Raw genomic sequence first — 25,610 nt, forward strand, 5'->3', positions numbered from 1 at the left:
TCCATTGGAAATGAAAGATCAGAGCCTCTTTTGTCAAGAAATACCATAACAGTAACATGATACAACTTTCTTAAAAGGCTTTCTCAATGTTCTGTTTTCTATAATTTTCGTTAAAAATGAGATGTAGCAACCCCAAAAGTATACATCAGTGAAGGATCAAGGAAGCAGCAGTCGCTCATGCTTTGGGAAAAGGACTGCATGTCTTCCATACTATTACAGCTTCCTTCCACTGCCTTCCTGCCCACATATCATTTCCCCCCTATGTAAATGCAGACAGGGCGTACAAATGATAAGACTTCCCATCAAACAGAGTAGCTCTAAAGACAAAGATGAAAGGTGTCTTATGGAGATTAAGATGTCTTGTACTCAAATCATTTTATTTATATTAAGTTCATTAATGAAATAATAATTATTAGTGGATTTGCGTATCCACTCTACTCTTTTTCCTTATTAACAGGATTCTGATTTTTGTTTGAGGCAGCAGCATGGCCAGCTAAAAACATTACATTTCCAAGCTTCCATGTAGCTTTTGCTAAGGAGATATAAGTGGACACTGCTTGACAGAATCTACAGGAAAGTTCTTTAAAAAGGAGTCAACAGATTCAGACGAAAATCATCAACAGCTGCTATAACCTGTGGATCAAGAAGCAATGGAAAACAGAATACTTACAATGTCAATACCAAGACACTTATTAATTACAAAAGGGAAACACAGTAACTTCACAGTGGAAAAATAGGTAACATCACCAGAAATGAACAAACCACTAACACATGCCTTTTGATAAGGCTGTAGCATTATTTCAGTGGTATTCCTCTCAAAAATCTAATGAGAGAGAAATATTAGACAAATCCAAAGTGAAGGACATTTTACAGAATAACTAGCCTATACTTTTCAAAACTGTCAAGATCATGTAAAACAAAGACTGAGGTACCAGATTATATTAGACTCTAGAGAAACATAACTAAATGCAATACGTGATCCTGGACTGGATCTTAAACAAAAAAAATTTTCTTTTCTCAAAACGAACATTATTGGGACAACTGGCAAAAACTGAACAAAGTCTTCAGATTAATTAATAGTACTGTATCAATGTTACTTCTTAATTCAGATAACTGTACTGTGGTTATATAATAAAATATCCTTGTTTTTAAGAAATACACATTGAAGTATCTAGGGATAAAGAGGCAGCATATTTATAACTTATTGTCAAACAGTTAAAATATACACACACACTCATGTAGGAAGAAAATGATAAAGCAAATGTGGTAAAATGTTGAAGAGTCTGGGTGAAGGACATAGGGGAATTCTTCACACGATGTGTTAACTTTTCTTAAAATATTTCAAAATAAAAAAATTTTAAAAAGGAAAACTGAAAACACAACACACAAGACGAGTCAACTCAACTTTTGTGCCTTGTTATTCCTCCTCTTTCTACTTACGCATAGAGGAAAGGCTTTAGGCTTAGTGGCCATAGTGCTACCACAAACTGATAAGCATAAAGATGAATCCACATAGTAAGGATGGCTGCACTTAAAGTTAGAAGTAGCTTGTATGCTAGATGGCATCATGGAGCTACTGTACCAGCCCCAGGCTTCCTAACCTCAAGTATTTATTAAATGAGAAAAACAAAACCCTTCTTTGGTTCAGTCATTGTAAGTTAAGTTTCCTATTACGTACAGTTGAACACAATCTATAATAGGAAAGTAAACATTTTAATGCACTGTCCTAAGTAAAAATCAACTGATAATACATAACAGGCTAACAATATTGAGCTACTGGGTAATACTAGTAAATCACCAAGTATATATATATGAAGTTTTATGAAAACTCCAATATATGGAAGGAAAGTAATAATGATTGCTGGCTTCATTACCCAAGAGTCTTCTGGGGAAATAAACTAGCTATAAAATACTTTGTGCATTTTAAAATTCATAGTATTTATTTTCTGGATTGATATTAACTACATTTCAAGAAATCCTAATATTAAGACATTAAAACTATCTAGAATGGCTACTTGGTATATTTTTTCCCAGTCTAGAACCTTTACTCTGTGTCTTTGTATTTAGAGTGGGTTTCTTGTAGCTAGTATATAGCTAAGTCTTGTGGGGGTTTTTTGTTGTTGTTTTGTTTTGTTTTAAATCTAGTCTCACAATCTCTGCTTTTTAATTGGATTGTTGAGACCATTTACATTTAATGTAATTATTGGTACACTGGGTTTAAGTCTACCATCCCACTATTTATTTTCTATATGTCCAATCTGTTGTTTGTTCTTTTTCTCCTGCCTTTCTTTTGGATTAAGTATTTTTTAGGATTCCATTTTATTGCTACTATTAGTTATAACTCTTTTCTCCCCTCCAGTGGTTTCTCTAGGGTTTATAGTACACAACTTAACTTATGAAGAAAGCTGGAGAGTCTTTTATTAACGTAAGATAAAGGAGATTTCAAAACAAGGGACATTAACAGGGACAGAGAAGGACATGTCAAAATAATGAAGGGTTAAATTAATCAAGATACAACACTCCTAAATGTCTATTAGCCTAATAACAGAGCTTCAAAATAAAACAAAAACTGACAAAATGAAAAGCATAAATAAACAAATCCACAACTATAGAGACTTCAACGCTCCTCTCATAGGCAGAAAACTCAATAGGATACAGAAGACTTGAAAAAATCTATTAACTACCTTGACTCAATTGACATTTATAGAACACTCCATTTAACACAGCAGAATATCATTCTTCTCAAGTACAGATGGAAAGTTCACCAAGACAGACCATATGCAGGGCCACAAAACAAGTATTGACATATTTAAGAAAACTGAAATCACACACATGTTCTCTGACCACAACAGAATTGAATTAAAATTAACAGAAAAAATCTGAAAAGAACAAACAAAAAACAAATCCAAATATGTAAAAACTAAACACATGCCTTCAAAACCCACAAGTTAAAAAAGAAATCACAAAGCAGTATTAGCAAATATTTAGAAATGAATGAAAATAAAAACACAATATATGAAAATCTGTTTCATACCTTCTAAGCTACCATCGTGCTTAGAAGAAAACTTACAGCATTAAATGGTCTAAAATCAATGATCTAAGGGGTGTGGGGAGGGAGGATTGGGAGCTTGGGATTAGCAGGTGCAAACTAGTATACATAGGATGCATAAACAACAAGGTCCTACTGTAGAGCACAGGGAACTGTATTCAATATCCTGTGATAAAACAGAATAGAAAACAATACATATGTATAACTGAGTCACTTTGCTACAGAGCAGAAATTAACACATTGTAAATAAACTATACTTCAATAAAATTAAAAAATAAACCAATTATCTGAGCTCCTGCCTTAAAAGGCTAGATAGTAAGAAAAAATTAAACCCAGGTGTGATACAGTTAGGAACAATGGAGACTATGGTAAAGAGGAGAGTACACTTTCATCCAAAGGCATTCGATTTTCTAAAAAATATCAGGGGGACCAAACAAAATAGAACTTTGTCTGCAGGATATCAGATTTTGATCTGTGCTGTGGAGGAAGAATGAGAGGAGGCTCCCAATGTGTTAGCAGACTGTACTAAGTAAGAAGGGAGAATACTATAGTTGCATGGGCCATGGAGTAGGGGGTAGGGTATCATAGTGACCATGTATATGAAGACTGCACGTGTGTGGATTGTGTGTGAGACTGTTGTGTATGACTAGCTAGTTTAGTTAATTTCATTTACTAGTTATAAATTTCAATAGGATCAATGACTCTAAATTCCAAAACAACCACTAATTTTGATATACAACCCATTAGTATGATACAAACTAGTTAAATATTTTTAAACTGGTTTAAATTTCCTTTAATAGTAGAAATAGTAGAAATTTTTCAATAATTTCTAGTCAAATATATGTTCTTTAGAAGTACAGACACTAAGGCTCTATAAACTACCATAAAGAATTTAGTTACCTCTGCTTCTCTTTTCTTTGCCCGTGCTTTCTCTACTTCATCCATTACTTTCTGGGATTCCTCCACATTCCCTTCAGCTCCTAGCTGTTCCACCTTAGCCAACAATTTACCGATTTCTTCATTTAACTCATGAACACGTTCTGCCTGGAGAGAATCAGAAAAGATCATGAATAAAAAGCAGAATGTACCAAAGTTCAAAATATTGCATAAAAAGACATAAATTATCTAAGGCAATATGAGTACAACTAATGCTTTCTGAGCGTATCATAAATGAACTGGTGGGACATCAAGATGTTTTGAGCCTGCCTGCCTTTACTTCAGTGAATTCAGGGGTACAACTGATCTCAATGTAACTATTACTTCTCAACCTCTGCTCCGGCAGTGCATTCCAAGTATAAAATACATTTTTGTACACAATTTGGCTCTCTGTACCTTTCCAAACTATCTCTTTCTGTTCTCCAACTTCACAACAAATCTACACTTATAGTTTCCCAAACTTACCCTGTTGTTTTCTTCCTCTGTGACTTTGCACGTACTGCTCCCTCTTCCTGCGATGTCGTCCATTATTACCTCCCTTACCTGCCTAGTGTATGTCTGTCTATTCAGTAAGATTCAACTCAAGAGTCTATTATGTGAAGCACTGGTGAACAATCAATCACCACACCTTACCCTCACTTAAGACACTTAAGCAGAGAGGGCAATACCCTCCTTTGTGCATCTTTGTATCTTCTATGACCATTACTTTTATATATATCACACCACTTTAAAGACATCTATATACCATTTTTGTATTTCCAATGCCCAAGAAATAGCATACGCTCAAACATGAGTAAAAGAAATGAACTGGAGGATGTTCTTTAAAGCAAAGATATGGCTTTAGAGTCCAACTGCCAAACCAATTGACAGCCATGCAATTCTGGCCATATTACGTAACCTGAATCTACTTCCTCATCTGAGAAGTACGGATAATCTCACAAAGTTGTGAGAAACGAGAAAACGTGCCTGTACATGCACGCAGCACATTACTGATATTCAGTAGACAAGCATGGCACCCTTCTCTCTTAGTCCATGTCTTTCCATTAGGATTAATTCTTGCCTTGCGTTTTGATATGCCTCCTCCTCACCACCACCATCATCGTGGGAATCTAGTTCATTCTTATTGTTTTAACAGCATATGATAACATAAACACAGTCTTTACTTTGGCTACAAAATAAGTACTCAGCCTGTGTGGCCAATAATATTAGTAAAGAAGTTTTTGTTTTCGCCTTTGGCGGCACTGGGTCTTAGTTGTGGAGTGCGGGCTCAGTCATTGCAGCGCGTGGGCTTAGTTGCCCCATGGCATGTGGGATCTTAGTTCCCTCACCAGGGATCAAACCCGTGCCCCCTGCATTGGAAGAAGGATTCTTAACCACTGGACTACCAGGCAAGTTCTGCAAAGAAGGTTTTGATTTGAAATGGACATCCAGTCCCAACAAAGTAGTGTGCCAGTAATCTTTCCTTCTTAAATTTACCTCAATCCAATATATTTGTCCCTCAAAGAAATCCCCAACTCTGTTATCATTATCCTACCACTTTTAACAAAATGTTATCTTCTGTAAATACCTGCCACAGAATGACTGCATTAACGACCAAAACTCTTCACCCTTCCTGCATCTGTGCCCTTTGCTACGTAACTAAGTACCATCATACGCTGACTCTGAACCTGGCCATGTACCTGGCTTTGGTTAACAGGACGGTAGCAGATATGACATAGGGGAAGGCTTAAAAAATGCTTGTATGACTGGGCTTGATACTTTTGCACCTCTGCTACCACCATGGGAACATGGCCAGGCTAGCCTTCTAGGCCATAGTTCAGCAGCCTCCAGCCGACTGGAAGACATGTGAGTGAGCCCAGCTGAGACAGGAATGACTACCCAGTCAAGTTCAGCCTAAGTCACTGATTATAGACTCATGGGCTACATAAATATTTAATGTTTTAAGTTTTGAGGTAGTCTGTTAAACAGCATTTTTGTGGTGATATATAACCAATACAATACTGTATAAATCAATACAGCTGGGGTCTAGCCAACACCTGTGGATCTCTTTCAACCATGAGAAATGAGATTCCTTGTACTTTAGGATACCCATCTTTACAGTCCCCATCTTAAGGGAACTTTCCAGAAAAAGGTGGTTAAAGGTAACCCTCTCCTCAAACAAAGGAATCCATTTCCCTTTGTACACACATATATGAGCACTATATTTAATCACGTCACCTAAACTCTACTCAGTAACTTTGTCTCCATTCTGCGTTTTCATAAAATGTGCCAGACTATACTGAATAAAGTAGTAAGTCAAACCAACAAAAGTCAATATGTGGACTTTGAATTCTGATTCAACAAACCAACTCTACACAGGAAAAATGAACACATTCTGGATACTGGATAATTTTTAAAAATTGTTACCTTTATGGATGTAATTTTGTGGTTATGTTTAAGAGGTGAAATGATATGACGTCTAGAATTTGCTTTTAAAATAATGAAACAATAGCACAAGACTGATGGCTTCGAATCCATTGGGGTTCACTGTACTTTTCTATTTACTTTTTGCATATAAGTAGTCAACAAAACATTTTTAAAAGGTAGTGAGTAGAGTAGAACATCTGAAGAATACTCAAAACTCAACATTAAAAATATGAGCAATCCATTTGGAAAATGGGCATAAGACATACACAAACATTTCACTGAAGAGGTTATACAAAAGAGGTTATACAGTTGGCAAATAAGCACGTGAAAAAAATGTTCAGCATCAGTAGTCATTAGGGAAATGCAAACTGAAACTGCAGTGAGATATCACCACACACCTTTCAGAATGATTAAAATGAAACACAGTGGCACTTCCCTGGCGGTCCAGTGGTTAAGACTCCACACTCCCAATGCAGGGGGCACAGGTTTGATCCCTGGTCGGGGAACTAAAATCCCACATGCCACACCGCACGGCCAAAAAAAAAAGAAAGAAACATAGTGACACCATCAAACGCTGGCATGATGTGGAGAAGCTGGGTCACTAACACTGCTGGCAGCAATGTAAAATGGTGCAGCCACTCTAGAAAACAGTTTGGCACTTGCTTTCAAAACTAAAAATATATTTACTAAATGATCCAATAACTGTATCCTTGGGCATTTATCCCACAGAAATGAAAACGTATGTCCACACAAAAATCTGTACGTAAAGATTTACTGCAGCTTTATTGGTATTAGCCAATAACCGCAATGTCCTTCCCAAATGTCCTTCAATATATGAATGGTTAACCTGTGGTATATACATACCATGGAATACTTGAAAATAAAAAGGAATGAACTACTGATGAACAACCTGTATGAATAGTAAGGAAGTTGTGTTGAGTGAAAAAAGCCAGTCTCAAAAGGATACATACTCCATGATTCCACTTACATAATATTCAATGATATTACATAATTATAGAGATGGAAAATACATTAGTGGTGGCCAGGGCCTAGTGGGGAATGGGTGTGGCTCTAAAGGGGTAACACAAGGGAGTATGTGGTGATGCTACACAGTTAAGTAACTTAATTATGGTGGTAGTTACCCAAGGAACACGTGATGAAACTGCACAGAGCTATACACACATATGCCTAACTGGTGAAATCTGAATTAAATGTAAGGATTGGCCCAATACCAATTTATTGGCTTATGATACTGTACTGTAGTTGTGTAAGATGTTAACCTAGGGGAGGCTAAAGGAAGAGTATGTAAAATTTCCCTATATATGTCTTTGCAATCTCCTATGGATGTAATTATTTCAAAATAAAAAGTTAAAACCAAAGTAGTGAGGTAGAACTATACTTTGTATTAATGAAATGATTGAAAATCTTACCTTTGCTGCAACTTCAGCACTGATCTCTTCCTGAGTTTCTGCTAATCGTTTCTTAGCCACTTCTGTTCTTCGATCACAGTCTGCAATGAATGACTGCAGATGATCCATAGCCTACAGTTTAATTAAAAGACAATTACTGCAAGAGAAATCATCTTATTCATGAATATCTTTACTCACAAATTACACTATTATTTAAAATGCCACCATGGGAATAAAAAAATAAAACTGGGTTCAGTTACAAATTGAAAACCTATTCATCATCTATCAAATTGACAAAGAATAGACATAAATAATTCCCAAGAAAGGTAAGGCTGTAAGGAAACTGCCACTCTCACGCTCTGCTGAAGGAAGCACAAACTAAAACAGCCTTTATAAAAAGGCACCATGGTAATCGTTATCAAAAGCTTTAAAAATGACCCCTGACTTAGTAATTTTACTTCTAGAAATCTGTTTTAAAGAAAGTAATCAGGGCTTCCCTGGTGGCGCAGTGGTTGAGAATCTGCCTGCCAATGCAGGGGACACGGGTTGGAGCCCTGGTCTGGGAGGATCCCACATGCCGCGGAGCAACTAGCCCCGTGAGCCATGGCCGCTGAGCCTGCGCGTCCGGAGCCTGTGCTCCGCAACGGGAGAGGCCGCGATAGTGAGAGGCCCGCGCACTGCAATGAAGAGTGGCCCCCGCTTGCCACAACTAGAGAAAGCCCTCGCACAGAAACGAAGACCCAACACAGCCATAAATAAATATAAATAAATAAAATTTTTTAAAAAAAGAAAGTTATCAGAGGTATATGGAGGAATTAATATTCAAAGATGTTCTTCACAGTGTTATTTTTAATGGTGAAAAGTTGTAAATACCCTAAATATCCAGGTAACACTTGGAAAATTTAATCCTCAGCCATTTAAAAAAGGTGTTAGTAGAACACGTTAAGGATATAAGAAAATGGTCATGATTTATTTGTAAATAAAAAGTTACAAAACGTTAAATGCAGCAAGATCTCATTTTTGTAAAATAAAGTAGCATAGAAAAAATGGAAGAGCATACATTAAATGTTAACAGTAATTATTTCTGAATATACGGATAATTAATAATGTTTTCATGTGCTTTTCAAATTTTTCACAATGAAAATGTTACAATCAGAAAAACTTGCCCTTTTCTCAAAGAATAAACCACTGAGAATTTTAGAACTGTCTACACTGCAAAAATCCAGGTCAATATTTATATAAAAGACACTCATCGGGCATATATTAATATATCTATAATTAAATAATTCATTTAAAAGTAAACTTTAAAGATTTATTCCCAAACCAACCGATTTAGACTTTCATATCTTACTGTAGAGAAATACAACTAATTCAAAACACAAATGTTTAAAAATAAAAATTTATTCAACACATATCAAATTCTAAAAATGGTTGATTAACCCATGAATTTCATGAAAATGCAAAATAAAACCTTTTATCTGTGATGAGAAACAAACAGCTATTTAATTCTTTTAGTTTAAATTTTATCTTTAAAAAAAGATGAACTAATCCATAAATAGTGCTGGGTCAACTAAGCAGCTATCTGGAAAAAGGGAGATCTATACCTCAATTCCTTATAACAGAATAAATTTAAGTTGGATCACAGATTTAAATATATAAAACAAAGCCATAAAAATTCCAGAAGAAATCATGAGATAGAATTCTCATCACATCAGGATAGGGAAGGCCTTTTGAATTAATCGAATAGATTTTTAAAAGATTAATAAGTTGGACAACTATACAAACATTTTGCAAGACTCACAACTACCAAAAAAGAAACAGGAAAAAATTGCAATGTATTATCTGATAAAAGGGACTAATTTTCGTTATCTGTAAAGAGTCAGTGCAAATCAATTAGAAAAATACTAACATCCAAGATTAGCAAATAGCACCCACCCCCTGCAAAATGTACACTGACAGTTCAATGAAAGGGAAATAAAAACAGATCTTAAATCTATAAAATTTTTTCAAACTCACTCATAAGAGAAATGCCAATTAAAATTACACTATATTTCACATTTCATCTATCAAAGCTACATAGAAATCTTGACAGCACACTATGTGGCCTATGGGAAATAGATAATTTCATACATACTGGTGGGAGTATAAATTGATAATTCTCATGGAGGGCAACCAGGCAAAACTGGCCTTTGACTCAGTTATTCTGTTTCTAGAAATTTAATCTGTAGATACTTGATATGTAAAAACAATGTATTACCATACCATAAGAGAAAAAGATTGAAAACACCATACCCCTACATCTACATGGTGAATTTCTGCTGTATTTTATGCCCAGTGTAGATTAAATCATAACACAATCACTTTAAGGTGTTTCCCTGACTGCTCCAGCCCCATATTAAATTATGTTTACATTGATGACTTCATTTCCATTAGCAGAAATTCCTGGAAGTTCAAAAAAGTAGATCGGGGGGCGGGGGGGCCCTACTTACTACTTTATCTCCCAAACCAAATGAAACATCTACTACCTCACTGATAAAACATAAAAGGTTTATGGTCATCGGTATTGTTTTACGTAATGCTGATTGGTACGTTTTCTATTAAAAAAAAAAGTCCCAATTATTCTCAGGTTTGTATAAAAAAAAAAAGTCAAGAGTTTGAGCCCTTTAGATACCTAAATTGTACCTTCTATTTCCTCTAATATTTCTTCTATTAGTTTTACATAAAAAACAACATTGTCCTTAATATCCTCCCTCTCTCTACATATATATTTACAAATACAAAAATAAATACGAATAAAAATTCAGTAATTAAAGGGCTTTATATACACTAGAAATTAGTTGTTTACATTTGCTTAAGATGGTATTTCCTTAATCACAACCATCTTAATTGGGAAGAATATGCTTAATTTTCAAAAGAATATATGACGTGCACAACTTTCACACATTTTCTTAAAATACTCAGTTTCACCTATTTTTAAAAACTATTGTTAGTCAAGAAAGTACATAATCTTAATTTAGTACTACCCTTCATATAATCACAAAAAAAGATAATTTGCTAAGAGCCTTTTCCCATTAAGAGATATGAATCCATATTCAAAATATTTTACTGCAAAAGATAATCTAACTTGAAGCAAAATGACATACATCGAGTTCAAAGAAAAAATCTTGTTCTTTGGATGCAATTTCATAATCTGCTCTTAAAGCCAGGTCATGGACTTTCAGACATTCTCCAAGATCCATTCTCTGGGTGGGGGGAGAAAAAAGACATATATTATTAAAACAGAAAATATACTTTTTCAAAAATTCATTAACAACCACAATTCTCTTCAGAATAATGATTAAGTCATACAGATGTTTATTTATGGACTTTCAAATTACAAAATTTCACAGACAGGTATAAAACTTGGTGCCTGCATGGAATAACCCGCATGAATTCTGTCTACCAACAGATGGGAACCATGATCACTTGTGTACTTAAGAACACATGGACAAGGAAAAGCCTGTCAGAATCTGAGAAGAACTTCTAGCTTTTATCTCAAAACATATTTCACTTGGCCCTTTAACACAGAAAGACAAAGTTAATTTAAAATCAAAGTAGAGCTTCCCTGGTGGTGCAGTGGTAAAGAATCTGCCTGCCAATGCAGGGGACATGGGTTCGACCCCTGGTCCGGGATGATCCCACATGCCACGGAGCAACTAAGCCCATGTGCCACAACTACTGACCCTGGGCTCTAGAACCCGCGAGCCACAACTACTGAGCCTGCGGGCCACAACTACTGAAGCCTCCGCACCTAGAGCCCGTGCTCCACAACTAGAGAAGCCACCACAGTGAGAAGCCCACGCACCACAATGAAGAGCAGCCCCCGCTCGTCGCAACTAGAGAAAGCCTGTGCGCAGCAACAAAGACCCAACACAGCCAAATATAAATAAATAAAATAAAATAAAATCAGAAGAACGAGCAAATCAAACTGCTGAATTATAGTCAATATTCTTTGAATAACATTCTAATTTTCAAATAAAGATGGAGTCCTCAAACAATAGACTGGTAATCTTGATATAGATTCCAGACAAGACTCCAGGTGAACTAGTAAAGAGATAATTTATTAAAACCCAATATAACTTCACAAAGAATAAGTATCTAGCCCCACTTTGATAAGCATATGTCAGGGAAATAAAATAAATACCAAGTAGATATTTATTTCAATAAGGAATCTACTAGGATCCTTCTACTTGAAATTCCAATTAGATATTATTTACCCAATTAGAGGCTTTTCTCATATCTGAGACAAAAATTTCTAAAATTCTGTCCACTTTTACATGTATCTGGGCAACTGATAAGATCTTTCATGAAATCCTTTTGGAAGCATACTGAACAGAAAAAAATGGGCTAGATGTAAAGATAATTACAGATGTGATTAAAGGTGATCAGAGCAAAGCAGAGATTTTCCAACTAGAGGTATGCTATCCCATCACTGGAATGTCACAGAATCTCTGGAAAGTTGGTGAAAGTAAATACAATAATTCAAAAAGGTATAGTAAATATTCCTTTTGTTTTTGTTACACAAATTATGCACAAAACTACAACAAAACATTGCAGCAGTAAAGTCATCCTTCAACTGACAGCTGAGTACCTAACTTGTGCCAAGCACTATGCCAGGTGCTTGGGACATAGCACCAAGTGACAAAAGATACAGTCTCCAACCTCATGGAGCTGACATTCTAGAAGAGGGGAAGCAAATAATAAACCATACTTGTGCCGCTGAACAAAGTTAAGTGATCTAATAAAACAGTAATGCTCCCATTACTGTGAGAGGCTACTTGGGATGAAGTAGCCAGAGAAGACCTTTCCGAAGAGCATACATTTAAAATGGATCTAAAAAGTGAGAGGAAGCACACTAACCTTAGGAAAAGCCAAGAAAAGAGTGTTCGAGGTTTACAGAAGATTTAGAAAGCAGATCTTTAAGTAAATATATGCCAGCGTTACTCAGAGGGAACTTTCTAGTAGCAGGGAACAGGACTCAAGTATCTACAGCACGTAGGTCTGGGCCTTAGCTTTGTATATACTATCTAAAAATGACTTTGCCTATTTGACATGGTTGCCAACCACGTGGACATGTGTATAACAAAGGATATGATTATCAATTCTGTACAATATCCCAAGCTTTTTAAAAGGATGGTGAATTCACTGGATTAAGATTCAAAAATATTGATATACCAGATAAAATTTAGTATGAAGAAATAAATATGAAGTCCTACAGTTACATCTAAGAAGTCCAATTTACAAATAACTAGGTTATGAACAAAAAATCTGACAAACTGAAAAACTTACTAGTCAAAAGTAAGGGTTACAGTGTGGCATGACTGAGATCAATTTATGTGATACAAAATTAACTTACAGAATACAGTATGAGCAAAGTTGAGAAATCTCTTATTGAAGGCTGGTTTTAAAAGCAAACCCCTCTCCTCCAAAACACACACTGTTGTGTGCTAACACATTTCAAAAGTGGTATGAATAGGGCTTCCCTGGTGGCGCAGTGGTTGAGAGTCCGCCTGCCGATGCAGGGGACACGGGTTCGTGCCCCGGTCCAGGAAGATCCCACATGTCGAGGAGCGGCTGGGCCCGTGAGCCATGGCCGCTGAGCCTGCGCTCCACAACGGGAGAAGCCACAATGGTGAGAGGGCCACGTACCGCAAAAAAAAAAAAAAAAAAGTGATATGAATAAACAAGATAAAGTGTCTCAAAACAAAGCTATACAAAACAGCCAGAGAACGGATGTAATTAGCTGGAGAAGAATTAAGATGTGAAAAGTCAACTGAAGAACTTTTCAACATGAAGCAGAAACACAGTGTATTATGGTCCCAAGGGACTCCAGAGAGTTAGACTTTAGTCCTCTCAACATAAGAAAATAACCTTCTAATAATCAGAGCTTTCCAAAGATGGAATAAGCTTTCTTGAGAGCTAGTTGCCAGATAACTGAGAGGTTCAAATACACTTTAGACAACCATTTCTCTAGGGTAGTGAATAAAGAATTCAACCATCAGATAACTTTTATTCTTTCCTCCAACTCTGAGATCTTATGACTATCTTTAAAAAAAAGTTTCTTAATAAAACTATATTACCTCAGTTCTTAATTATGTAAAGGAATGAATGGGAAAATATAAATAGACAATGTCCTCAAAGTTATCCTTTCGGAAATAATAAGGAATATTCACCACCATTATAAAAGTCCTCATCACACTAATGGTCTAAAGTGTCAGTGTTGCTGAGGATGCTGAGATTTTCCAGGCCCCATTGCTTACTCATTCATTAGTCCCTGGATTAACAAACTAAGGAGTTTTCCAGTGATAAGAAACAGCAACTGAAACTGTGTGGAAATTCAAAGCTGCTTATTAGGCAACATTAAGAAAAAACTGCAGAAAAACATTTAACACTCTTTATAAGAAACATGCAGGAGGGCTTCCCTGGTGGTGCAGTGGTTGAGAGTCCACCTCCCGATGCGGGGGACACGGATTTGTGCCCCCGTCTGGGAGGATCCCACGCGACGCAGAGTAGCTGGGCTCATGAGCCATGGCCGCTGAGCCTGTGCGCCCGAAGCCTGTGCTCCGCAACAGGAGAGGCCGCGGCAGTGAGAGGCCCGCGTACCGCAAAAAAAAACAACAACCAACCATGCAGGAAAATAAGACAGGAATGAAAGAAGTTAATGGCAAAAAGAATGGTGTTACCCCCTTTGTTACACCAGCCTGTTGATTTCTTAATAATAATATCTTAATTAACATTAATCATTTCAACAATCCTATTTGCATATATTTCCACAGCTATAGTTGTTCATGCTATGCTTATTTCATAAAATGTTAAGACGTCATAATTGGAAATGCCTTTGATCCTGTGCAGCAGTTCTCAACCTAGACCCAGGGAGCTTTTAAATAATATCAGTGGAAGCTTCTGAAAACAGGCCCAAGCCCAACCCTCCAAAAACTGAATTGTAAAAGCCTCCCAGAAGTTTTTAATGTACAGTGTTGTGAACCACTCACTGATCCAGTTTTATTCCCATTCCACAGACAAAGGAACTGAAGGCCAGAAAGGCTGACTTCTTCAGGGTACTTATTAGGAAATCTGGTTAGCAGATTTCTAGTCTAACACCCCTTCCACTTTATTATGCTAGTTCCAATTATTTCAGTACTAACTCATCTTTTAATATTTTTAGTTGACATTCATCCCCCGTAACATCTAAAAAAGCTCTGCACACAGCAGATATTCAAAGCAGCCGTCTACTGCCTTTCCTTCAGTAATCTCCCTTATTTTTATCCTCTCCATAACTATATTTCCAATCTGTTTTCAAAAACATATAAATTGCCTGTGTTTAACCTAAACATCTCTGTTGTCCACCCATATTATCCTTTGGCAGGAACTCCAGGCTTTCCTCAGTCTATCTTTAAATTTACATCGCACAACCAACCAAAAGAAGAAAAGCAACTACATGGGTCAAGAACAAAATGAACACCAAAAAATACCCAATTATATCCCTGTAGCAGAGGTGGAATTTTGGTGACAGGAGTAGAGCTGGGGGTAATATATGCCTTGGGGGGGATTTACAGAAGGGAAAATATGAGCTCCAAAGGGATAAGGATTTTTTTCTATTTTATCCACTATGTACCTGGGCCTGTATACAGGTACACAAGAATGCTTAAATAAATATTTAATATTTGTTGAATGAACCAAACTAGGAAAAGAGAGCAGAGAAGAACACTGGCACAGGGGGCCCTGGACTTAACGAGCAAGGGTGGTCAAGACGCACCCCAGGACAAAACTTGTCTGAGGTCTGGAGGGGAAGGTCTTCTTAGCCTCTCCGTGGATTATCTTCTTTGTTGGAACTGCTTTCCTTCTAAGGTGTTTTGAGCTATTCTTCTCTGTTTTTTCCTATGTGCTCCTCTCCTCCAGGAGGAAAACTTACTTGGGCTTTTCACTGTGCTAGGCTATAAGCCTCTGCAGCTTTGGTCTCGTCTAGCTCACCAAAGTAGATCTGGTGGCCAAAGCTGTAGGAGCTAGAAGAGCCTAGTTATAACGAAGACCCCCGCCCCGCGCCCCCCGCAATAGCCTCAGTGCTTATTTCTTCAGGGACCCAGCAGAACAGTAGGTGTAGCAAGGCAAATTTTCAGAATCCTAGATACTAGTCATCTATTTTCCTCTGTCCATAACGTCATTACTAACCACTTATTCTGGCATCATGTCATGCACGTGAAGAGTATTTAAAATAAAAAATAAGCCAAAATAAACTCAACAATTACCTGCCACTGTGAAAGTGAGTGAAGGGAAAGTATGCCGATGTTAATGCTCTCCGTGACCCTAGTCATCTAATTAAAAAGGCACCAGAGGGAACCATGATAGAACCACACCATGACTAAGCATGGACCAATTCTCAAAAGCCAAATCAAACCTGACTTCACCACTGATAGTGCAATAGTGCTTTGAACACTAAGTGCACAGATATTTCCTGCTGCTAGTGCTTCTCTTTTGAAATAGGTGAGCTTCAAACTGAACAAATTAAAATGTTTGGTTATTTATTTTAACTTAAAGTAACTATTTATGATGAAAGCCACAGGAAGACTTTTAAATTTAACAAGTAATTTACTTCAAATTCTTTCTGCAAATTTATTCTTGGTATTTCAATTAATGGACACCTAAATTCTTAGATTATTGGAAAAATGCTTATTTTTAATTGGATAAGTTCAGTTCTGCATTTTGTCCTTTCCATCCTAAATCCTTTCCTCCACGAAGTTTTGACCAAATAACTATACCTACTTCTGATAACAGAATTCTCTTATAACCTCCCAACATTTTATGTTTTACTACTTAATAAAGTTGACTCTGTTAAGTACTTTTTAACTGTTCTTTTGAAGTTCCGAAGGTGACTATTATCTCCTCAAATGGACCCTAAGCATCATGAGGAAAATGGTTTATTTCTCTTATTTTTCCCTCCTACACAGAAGATCAGGTTTGCACAACCCATGACTTAACCATTAAATAAACTTGACAATTTGACTAAGGAATTCTACTTCTAGGAACTTGAGGAAACAAGTAAGTACACAAAGATAAATGAACAATAAAGTTTAACAAATGGTGTTTTTGATTTTTAAAATTAGAAACATTTTAAGAGCCTAACAAAAGGGGTTTGATTAAATGAATTATGGAATAGCCATATAATAGATTACATAGCCATTAGAAACAATGTTCTTGATACTAAGCGGAGAAAAGAGAAGATAGCAAAGAAAGACATATAATAAAATGCCATTTTTGTAACTTCCGATACAGATATTGCTGTGAGGTTGAAGATTTTGTTTGAATTTTTTGACAGTGGTTGAATTAAATGTAATGAGCATATGTTATTCTTATAAGCAGAAAAATCAATGAAGCCACTTCAATTTTGGAGAAAAAAATTTAAGGAACAGAAGCATGTGGAAATTGAACATCAAAATCAACAAAATATTACGGTAGTGCAAATCAAAGGGTTAACTTAGCTAATGGCAGTTAATATGTTAATGAATATATCAGTGATAGAAACGTGACACAGTAACAGCTCCAAGTATCTGCAAATATTTTTGCTTTGTTATATGTTAGTACATTTGCTCAGTTCTGTGAGCTAGATCCTAAAGGGAATTACAAAAAGGTATGAGAATATAAATTCGTGCTATCAAGGAATTTATATTCTCAATGAAAAAAAACGACATTAAACTAAAGCAACAGCAACAAATGTAAATAAAGATTACATACAAGGATTTCATTGCCATACTGCACACCAAAACCAAAACCAATTAACATATTAATAGTCACTGGGTAAGTAATTTAGGGAATGCCCATGTTGTGAAATAGTACATTGGCATTTAAAAAATGTAGACCGGGCTTCCCTGGTGGCGCAGTGGTTAGGAATCTGCCTACCAATGCAGGGGACACTGGCTCGAGCCCTGGTCCGGGAGGATCCCACTTGCTGCGGAGCAGCTGGGCCCATGTGCCACAACTACTGAGCCTGGGCTCTAGAGCCTGCAAACCACAACTACTGAGCCCACGTGCCACAACTACTGAAGCCTGTGCGCCTGGAGCCCGTGCTCCGCAACAAGAGAAGCCACGACAATGGGAAGCCCGCGCACCACAACGAGGAGTAACCCCAGCTCGTCGCAACTAGAGAAAGCCTGCGCATAGCACCAAAGACCCGACACAGCCAAAAATAATATAAACAAATAAATTAATTTATTAAATATATATATATCTTTAAAATAAATTTTTAAAAAATGTAGACCACTAATATGCAAGCTTCTCCAAGACAGGTGAGAAAAATTCAAAGATTCCATTTGTTAGAACACAGACACACATGCATGCACACACACTTGTATATGTACAGAAAGGACAGTGGAAGATGTACATTGAATTCTTAATAGGGTTTAGTCCTGGGAAGGTGGGGGATGATGAATAATGGGAAATATTCATGTTTTATGCTTTCTTCCCTTATACTCGAAGATTATATTGCCAAAATAATAAACAAAGTAAGAAAGAGTAGGCACTGACCAACTCAGAAAATATCCCTTTACCTCTCATTATTCATTTAACTGAGAAATTCACTTAATCTCTCAGGACTTCTCTTTTCTCAAGTACTTCAGGACTGCTATATGGATCAAATTACAGACTGACTAGATTTTAGAAGATTTTGAATGTGAATCAACACATGCAGAACTTACTCTGGACGAAGAGAAGAATGCAAGAATGCTCGACTACTTGGAAAGAAATATGATATGATAAAATCTATTTCAGAAGCATTAACACCACACTACTGGTTGGACTAACATCCTTGTCAGACAGCAAGGAATATGTAAGAATAGACAGCAATATTGGTAAAGCACTAAAAGGAATATATACATATACCAGCTGGAGAAAAAGTGAAACAAAACCATGACAGCAGGACAGAGAGCACAGGAAATACAAACCCCTAGCCCAGCATTTGAACCAGTCCATATACTGTTCCAATGCCAATGCTATTTTCAAAATAAAACAAATCATCTACACTTTGACCTTCCTTCTTACATCTTCACTTTCTTCCTCCTCACATTTATAAAATCTCTCTTCCATCCATGGTCAGTCCCTGCTTCAAGACCCAGCTCAAGAAGCTTGCCTGGTGGTGCAGTGGTTAAGAATCCGCCTGCCAGTGCAGGGCACACAGGTTTGAGCCCTGGTCCGGGAAGATCCCACATGCCACGGAGCAACTAAGCCCGTGCGCCACAACTACTGAGCCTGCGCTCTACAGCCCGCGAGCCACAACTACTGAAGCCCGCGCACCTAGAGCCCGTGCTCTGCAACAAGAGAAGCCACCACAATGAGAAGCCCGTGCACCGCAAGGAAGAGTAGCACCCGCTCGCAGCAACAAAGACCCAACGCAGCCAAACATAAATAAATAAATAAATATGTATGTATGTATGTATGTATGTGTGTGTGTGTATATATATATATATATATAAATATATATAAAGACCCAGCTCAAGAACAAGAGAAAGCCTAGTATACTATGGAAGAAGCCTTGAAATAACAAAACCTGGATATGAGTTTCAGTTATGCCACTATTGTCTTAAAACAAAAATTAAGGTTTTTCTTTCCTAATTCCAATCCTGTCACTCAAAACTAACAAGTCAAACATGAGTGGTGGGTGAAGAGGAATGGGGCACACTGCGCATGCACAAAGTAGTTCCTGCTTTTCTACTACTTCCCAACTTCTTAACTGCCCATTCTCACTTGAATGTTCTTCCTCCAAGTTCACTTTTTCCTGAGTACATAAAGAAAAATAAAGCTCTTCTTCTACCTTTTCTTAATGTATGTTTTTTTGAAGAATATAGTAGGAAATACCTTCTTATCCATTTCTAATCCTAGATATGCAAAGATAGCTAGTTAAAATTAAAACAAATGGCCTTGCCCCACAAAGACTATTCTAATTGAGGAGAGGAAGAACTTATATAAATAAGAGAAAACAAGTGCACACTCGGTAGTATGGAGGGCAGGTGCTACACAGGGGTTTAGAGGAATTGTGTGTAGTAAGCCAGGCAGGATTTAAGTTTGTACAGAAAGGTTATTCCAGGCAGAGAAATGGAGATAGGCAAAAATGAGCATGCTGGGCAAGGAGAGTACTGAGACAACAGTGAATAAATCAGTCTGGGGCTTCCCTGGTGGCGCAGTGGTTGAGAGTCCGCCTGCCGATGCAGGGGACGCAGGTTTGTTCCCCGTCCAGGAAGATCCCACATGCCATGGGGCGGCTGGGCCCATGAGCCATGGCCGCTGAGCCTCTGCGTCCGGAGCCTGTGCTCCACAACGGGAGAGGCCACAGCAGTGAGAGGCCCGCGTAACGCAAAATAAATAGATAAATAAATAAATCAGTCTGGTCAAAACAGAGGACCAAACTGATTTATTCATTCAAGGGAGAGAGAGACCTACTAAAGATTTTAGGTTTTGACCATATAAATAATAGGGAACCACCAAAAGTTTCTGTGTGGAGGCAACATATGATAAATTCATTTCCACTCAGGAATGACTGGCTTCTTTTCTTCACATTTAGATCTCTTCAAATGTCATTTCATCAAAAAAAGTTTTCTCCACTCACTGTCAGTGTAGCCCCTTGCCCACTGTCTCAGACTTAACCACACATTTTTGTCACAGCACTTAACATCACACCTGAAATCACATTATTTCTTTTCACACTTGGTTGTGAAAGAACATTAGAATGTAAGCCCCCATCACTAAAACAGAAACCCCTGTCCACTTCTGTATCCCCAGCATTGCACATGGCACATAGTAGGTCCTCAATAAGTATTTAAGTGAATAAATGAATGAATGCTGATCTCAGCAATTAGCAACACTCTCAGAGAGATAAAAAAATAAATCACTTCTTGAAGGGGAATTTTTTTAACTTTTACTGTGAATTCTCTTTACTTTTTCCATTTAGCCCTCATTAATCTGATACCTCTTGCTTGCCCTTTTCTATTTCTTTCTCTGCTTAATTCCATTATTACCTAAATTTCATTACTGCAAACACTGTTATAATAAATACCAAAAAGGGGGGACACATAAAAACCTACCTGAATTTGGATATTTTACAAATTACATTATCCAATACATCAACATATATGCTTATATTTTTTGACCCTGTAGACCAAAAACGTCTATGGGGTAATATATATTCAAGATGTTTTATTCAATATAGGTAAACACCAAATGCTTTAAAAAGATCCCTTCGTGAGTAACTATCATCAAATTATTGGATTGGCCAAAAAGTTCGTTCAGGTTTTTCCGTAAGATCTTACTGGAAAACCCTATCAATCTTAAAGAAAAACCCAAACAAACTTTTTGGCCAACCCAACAGAAAGGATTATACTAAGTCATTTGATCTTGCCACCTGCACATCAAGACAGAATGCATCACATTTAAAAAAATACTTCCAGTGATAAGACAGTCCATGACTTTGCTTGATGTTTGTGGTTAATCATCTGTATAATAAAAATATGTTTCAAGTTTTTGGTTCTTACCATATGTTTGCTCTGTGTTCATTGTCTACATCTTCCAAATGATGCATTTATAACTCTATCCCACCTTTCTCAATGAACAGCCTCAGAGAACACACTAGTTTCTTCAGATTTGTTAAAATGCAGTTTATAAAACTGTGCCTATCTCCATAAAATGCAGTTTATAAAACTGTGCCTATCTCCAAAAAAGATCTGGAGAGTTCAGGGACTACTAAGTGATGATTCCTGGTTCTTAGGTAATAAGCATTTATTGAGAATCATTGTACAGAAAAACAAATGTGTGGGAATTCCCTGTCGGTCCAGTGATTAGGACTCTGCACTCTCACTGTCGAGGGCCCAGGTTCAATCCCTGGTTGGGGAACCCACAAGCTGCCATGGCGTGGCCAAAAAAAAGAGAGAGAAATAAATGTGACAGTGAAACATGCTGACAAAGTATCAGGCTATGAAAAACAAACTGCTTGAACAATGACTTCCAGACCTCACTCTGCTTTGCTTGGAAATTATTGGTCTTCGCTACTCTGTAATGTTTCAAGAGTCATCCTAAATGACAGGTCCAAGATTTAAGATCCACTTCAAAAAACAACAGGGGGTTTCCCTGGTGGCACAGTGGTTAAGAATCCACCTGCCGGGCTTCCCTGGTGGCGCAGTGGTTGAGAGTCCGCCTGCCGATGCGGGGGACGCGGGTTCGTGCCCCAGTCCAGGAGGATCCCACGTGCCGCGGAGCAGCTGGGCCCATGAGCCATGGCCGCTGAGCCTGCGCGTCCAGAGGCTGTGCTCCGAGACGGGAGAGGCCACAGCAGTGAGAGGCCCACATACCGAAAAAAAAAAAAAAGAATCCACCTGCCAATGCAGGGGAGACGGCTGCAAGCCCTGGTCCGGGAAGATCCCACATGCCGTGGTGCAACTAAGCCCGTGTGCCACAACTACTGAGCCTGTGCTCTAGAGCCCGCAAGCCACAACTACTGAAGCCTGCGTGCCTAGAGCCTGTGCTCTGCAACAACAGAAGCCACTGCAATGAAAAGCCCGCACACCGCAACAAAGAGTAGCCCCCGCTCGCCACAACTAGAGAAAGCCCGTGTGCAGCAACAAAGACCCAATGCAGCCAAAACAAAACAAATAAAAAACAAAAACAAAGCCAAAACAAACAGCAGGACAGAGGACATACGTAATTATAAATGAAATAAGGTAGCTGTGTGTAAAATATTTACTGAAGCTGGCATACAGGTACATGAAGTTCATTATACAACAACTCTACTTTTACTTATAGTTGAAATTTTCTATTAATGAAGTTTAAAAAGACTCCTCAGGCTTCCCTAGTGGCGCAGTGGTTGAGAGTCCACCTGCCGATGCAGGGGACACGGGTTCGTGCCCCGGTCCGGGAAGATCCCACATGCCGCGGAGCAGCTGGGCCCGTGAGCCATGGCCGCTGAGCCTGCGCGTCCGGAGCCTGTGCTCCGCAACAGGAGAGGCCACAACAGTGAGAGGCCCGCGTACCGCAAAAAAAAAAAAAAAAAAAAGATTCCTCAAACTGATTCAATATTACAGAATAAAAATTAGAGTAAAATTAACTTGTATTTGATCTACAAAGACTGGACATCAGCACAATAGTTCATCTTATTTACATGTATGTATATTTGTATTTAACCATTAATCCAAGTCACGGACAAACATGCTGACCAACCTCAATTAGAGACAGACTAAACTAGAACACGATTCTAGAACACATGGTCTCTGGGTCCCCTTAAAAAAATCACTTCCATAAGCCTGAAGTATATTAACTTATTTTAAGAATATGAAATTAATGACTGCAAGATTATTCTCAATAACAGAAAAAGGTTATTTCCCAAGGACAGAAGTACCCCAAGTTGAACAGCTCAGGGTATTCATGTGCCAATTTGCCAACAATACTCCAAATTATATACTGGACTGGGTTTTTAAAGTTTAACAGTAAAGCTCTAATTATTCACTGGGAAGCCCTTAATACGCCTCTGATTTCCTAAGCACCAAATGTATTTTTGGTTTACTGCTTGTTAAAGGAATGCGTATTTTTGTAAGAAACCGAGAATAAAATATAAGCAGAAAATCTGATTAATATAAGGACACTTCAAAATCCAGATCTGGTAAAAACCTGGGCTATCTGGCAGTTTTGCAAATTTGGAAGCTCTAGAAATTGACGGTCATAGAAATTTAAAAACAAAAAAATTCAAGCCAGTCATCTGGGCCAATGTTTTGTTTTCTTTCTTTTTTTTTTAATTTCGGCCATGCCATGGCGGCTTCTGGGATCTCAGTTCCCTGAACAGGGATTAAATTAAACCTGGGCCACAGCAGTCAACGTGCCGAATCCTAACCACTAGACCACCTGGGCTAATGTTAAAAACATTTGTTTAAAAACGCCTAAGTATCCCAAAACAAACCCTTTCCGGAGAAGAGGTTATGAGTTTAAACTGTCTATAGACTAATTTTCTCACATCTGCATGTGAAACCACTGCTGTCATGTTTTGATACGCAACTCAATATCAAGATACTCTACAGGGCTTCCCTGGTGGCGCAGTGGTTGAGAGTCTGCCTGCCGATGCTGGGGACGCGGGTTCGTGTCCCGGTCCGGAGGATCCCACATGCCGCGGAGCGGCTGGGCGCGTGAGCCACAGCCGCTGAGCCTGCGCGTCCGGAGCCTGTGCTCCGCAACGGGAGAGGCCACAACAGTTAGAGGCCCACGTACCGCAAAAAAAAAAAAAAAAAAAAAAAAAGAATACCCTCCAGCTCCTTATCTGTTAGAAGGTAATACTTTTTCCACAGTCATTAATTTTTGAAACTCAAAGTTAGCTTTTGGAACATTTATTTCACTTTCTACTTCTGGGTGATTGATTATTCATTTAACACAATGGAGCGACACCGTTCTAGATGCTGGGGATATAGGAGTGAACAAAACGTCCTTGCCCTTACTATGAAACTTACGTTCTACTGAGTGGCTGAGAAAATTCTGTGTAGGTTTAGTTCTTATCACTTATTCTGCTTCTCTAAACTTTCATGGCTCCTTTAAATTTGTACTATCAAAGAGACTTCAGCAGTTTTAAAGTTCAGGTTTGTAGGTATCCAAGGAATTGATTATAACCAGGCCTTAAAAGAAAGCGTTACAGAAGCAATAAAGGAGTTTCAATTAATAAACTTCATTTTGGATAAAACCCAGAACCTACTGGGGACACCGTAAAATCAACTCAGGATTTTTGACAACCAATAAATACTCCCATCCAATCACTTCAAAAGGCAGATAAAATTTTACTATATTCCTGTCCCTAAGTATTTCACAATATCAGCTTTTCTTAAATTCTATTTCAGAGCTGCAGACTCTCTTTATAAAAACAAAATGTCATGGAAAAATCCCTGTATTTAAAATGTGTAAAAATTCCCGTCAAAATAGGAAGGACTAGCCTGTCCCCAGGTCCTCAATGAATGAGGTACCTCTAAGGACATTTCAGAAACATCTTAAAGTCACTGTCTTAGGTAACTGTGTTATCTAAAAAAACTAACAACACAACAAAAAACATTTTAAAAAGTATTCAGATTAAAATAACCCTAAGATTCCTGTGTGGTATAATATACTGTGATTCTTTGTGAGACATCTGACAAAGACAATTTCTCTGAACCTTAATTTTTCTATCTATATAAAATGATGGCCAGGGCTTCCCTGGTGGCGCAGTGGTTGAGAGTCCGCCTGCCAATGCAGGGGACACAGGTTCGTACCCGGGTCCAGGAAGATCCCACATGCCGCAAAGCGGCTGGTCCCATGAGCCATGGCCGCTGAGCCTGTGCGTCCAGAGCCTGTGCTCCGCAACGGGAGAGGCCACAACAGTGAGAGGCCCGCGTACCGCAAAAAACAAAAACAAAAACAAAAAAGACGCAGACATAGAGAATGGACTTGAGGACACAGGGAGGGGGAAGGGTAAGCTGGGACGAAGTGAGAGAGTGGCATGGACTTAAATATACTACCAAATGTAAAACATATAGCTAGCGGGAAGCAGCTGCATAGCACAGGGAGATCGGCTCAGTGCTTTGTGGCCACCTAGAGGGATGGGACAGGGAGGGTGGGAGGGAGACGTAAGAGGGAGGAGATATGGGGATGTATGTATATGTATAGCGGATTCACTTTGTTATAAAGCAGAAACTAACACACCATTGTAAACCAATTATACTCCAATAAAGATGTTAAAAAAAAAATGATGGCCTTACACTAGAAAACATGATGGCCTGTCAACACTAAAA

General features: G+C 38.0%; 1 protein-coding gene across 7 annotated transcripts in view; it reads right to left on the reverse strand.

Annotated features, from left to right (window-relative positions):
* LUC7L2 (LUC7 like 2, pre-mRNA splicing factor) overlaps positions 1-25,610 on the reverse strand; it is a 66,018-nt gene that overhangs the window by 21,320 nt on the left and 19,088 nt on the right. For all 7 annotated transcript variants that reach the window (XM_049715095.1, XM_033432358.2, XM_004272147.3 and 4 more), the window contains 3 exons: positions 10,944-11,042; positions 7,822-7,932; positions 3,950-4,093 (listed from right to left, as the gene is read on the reverse strand). In XM_049715095.1, the coding sequence (XP_049571052.1) occupies positions 3,950-4,093; positions 7,822-7,932; positions 10,944-11,042 (354 nt within the window). The remainder of the gene's footprint in view (positions 1-3,949; positions 4,094-7,821; positions 7,933-10,943; positions 11,043-25,610) is intronic.

The sequence above is a fragment of the Orcinus orca genome, chromosome 9, assembly GCF_937001465.1.
Source record: "Orcinus orca chromosome 9, mOrcOrc1.1, whole genome shotgun sequence".
Taxonomy (NCBI): domain Eukaryota; kingdom Metazoa; phylum Chordata; class Mammalia; order Artiodactyla; family Delphinidae; genus Orcinus; species Orcinus orca.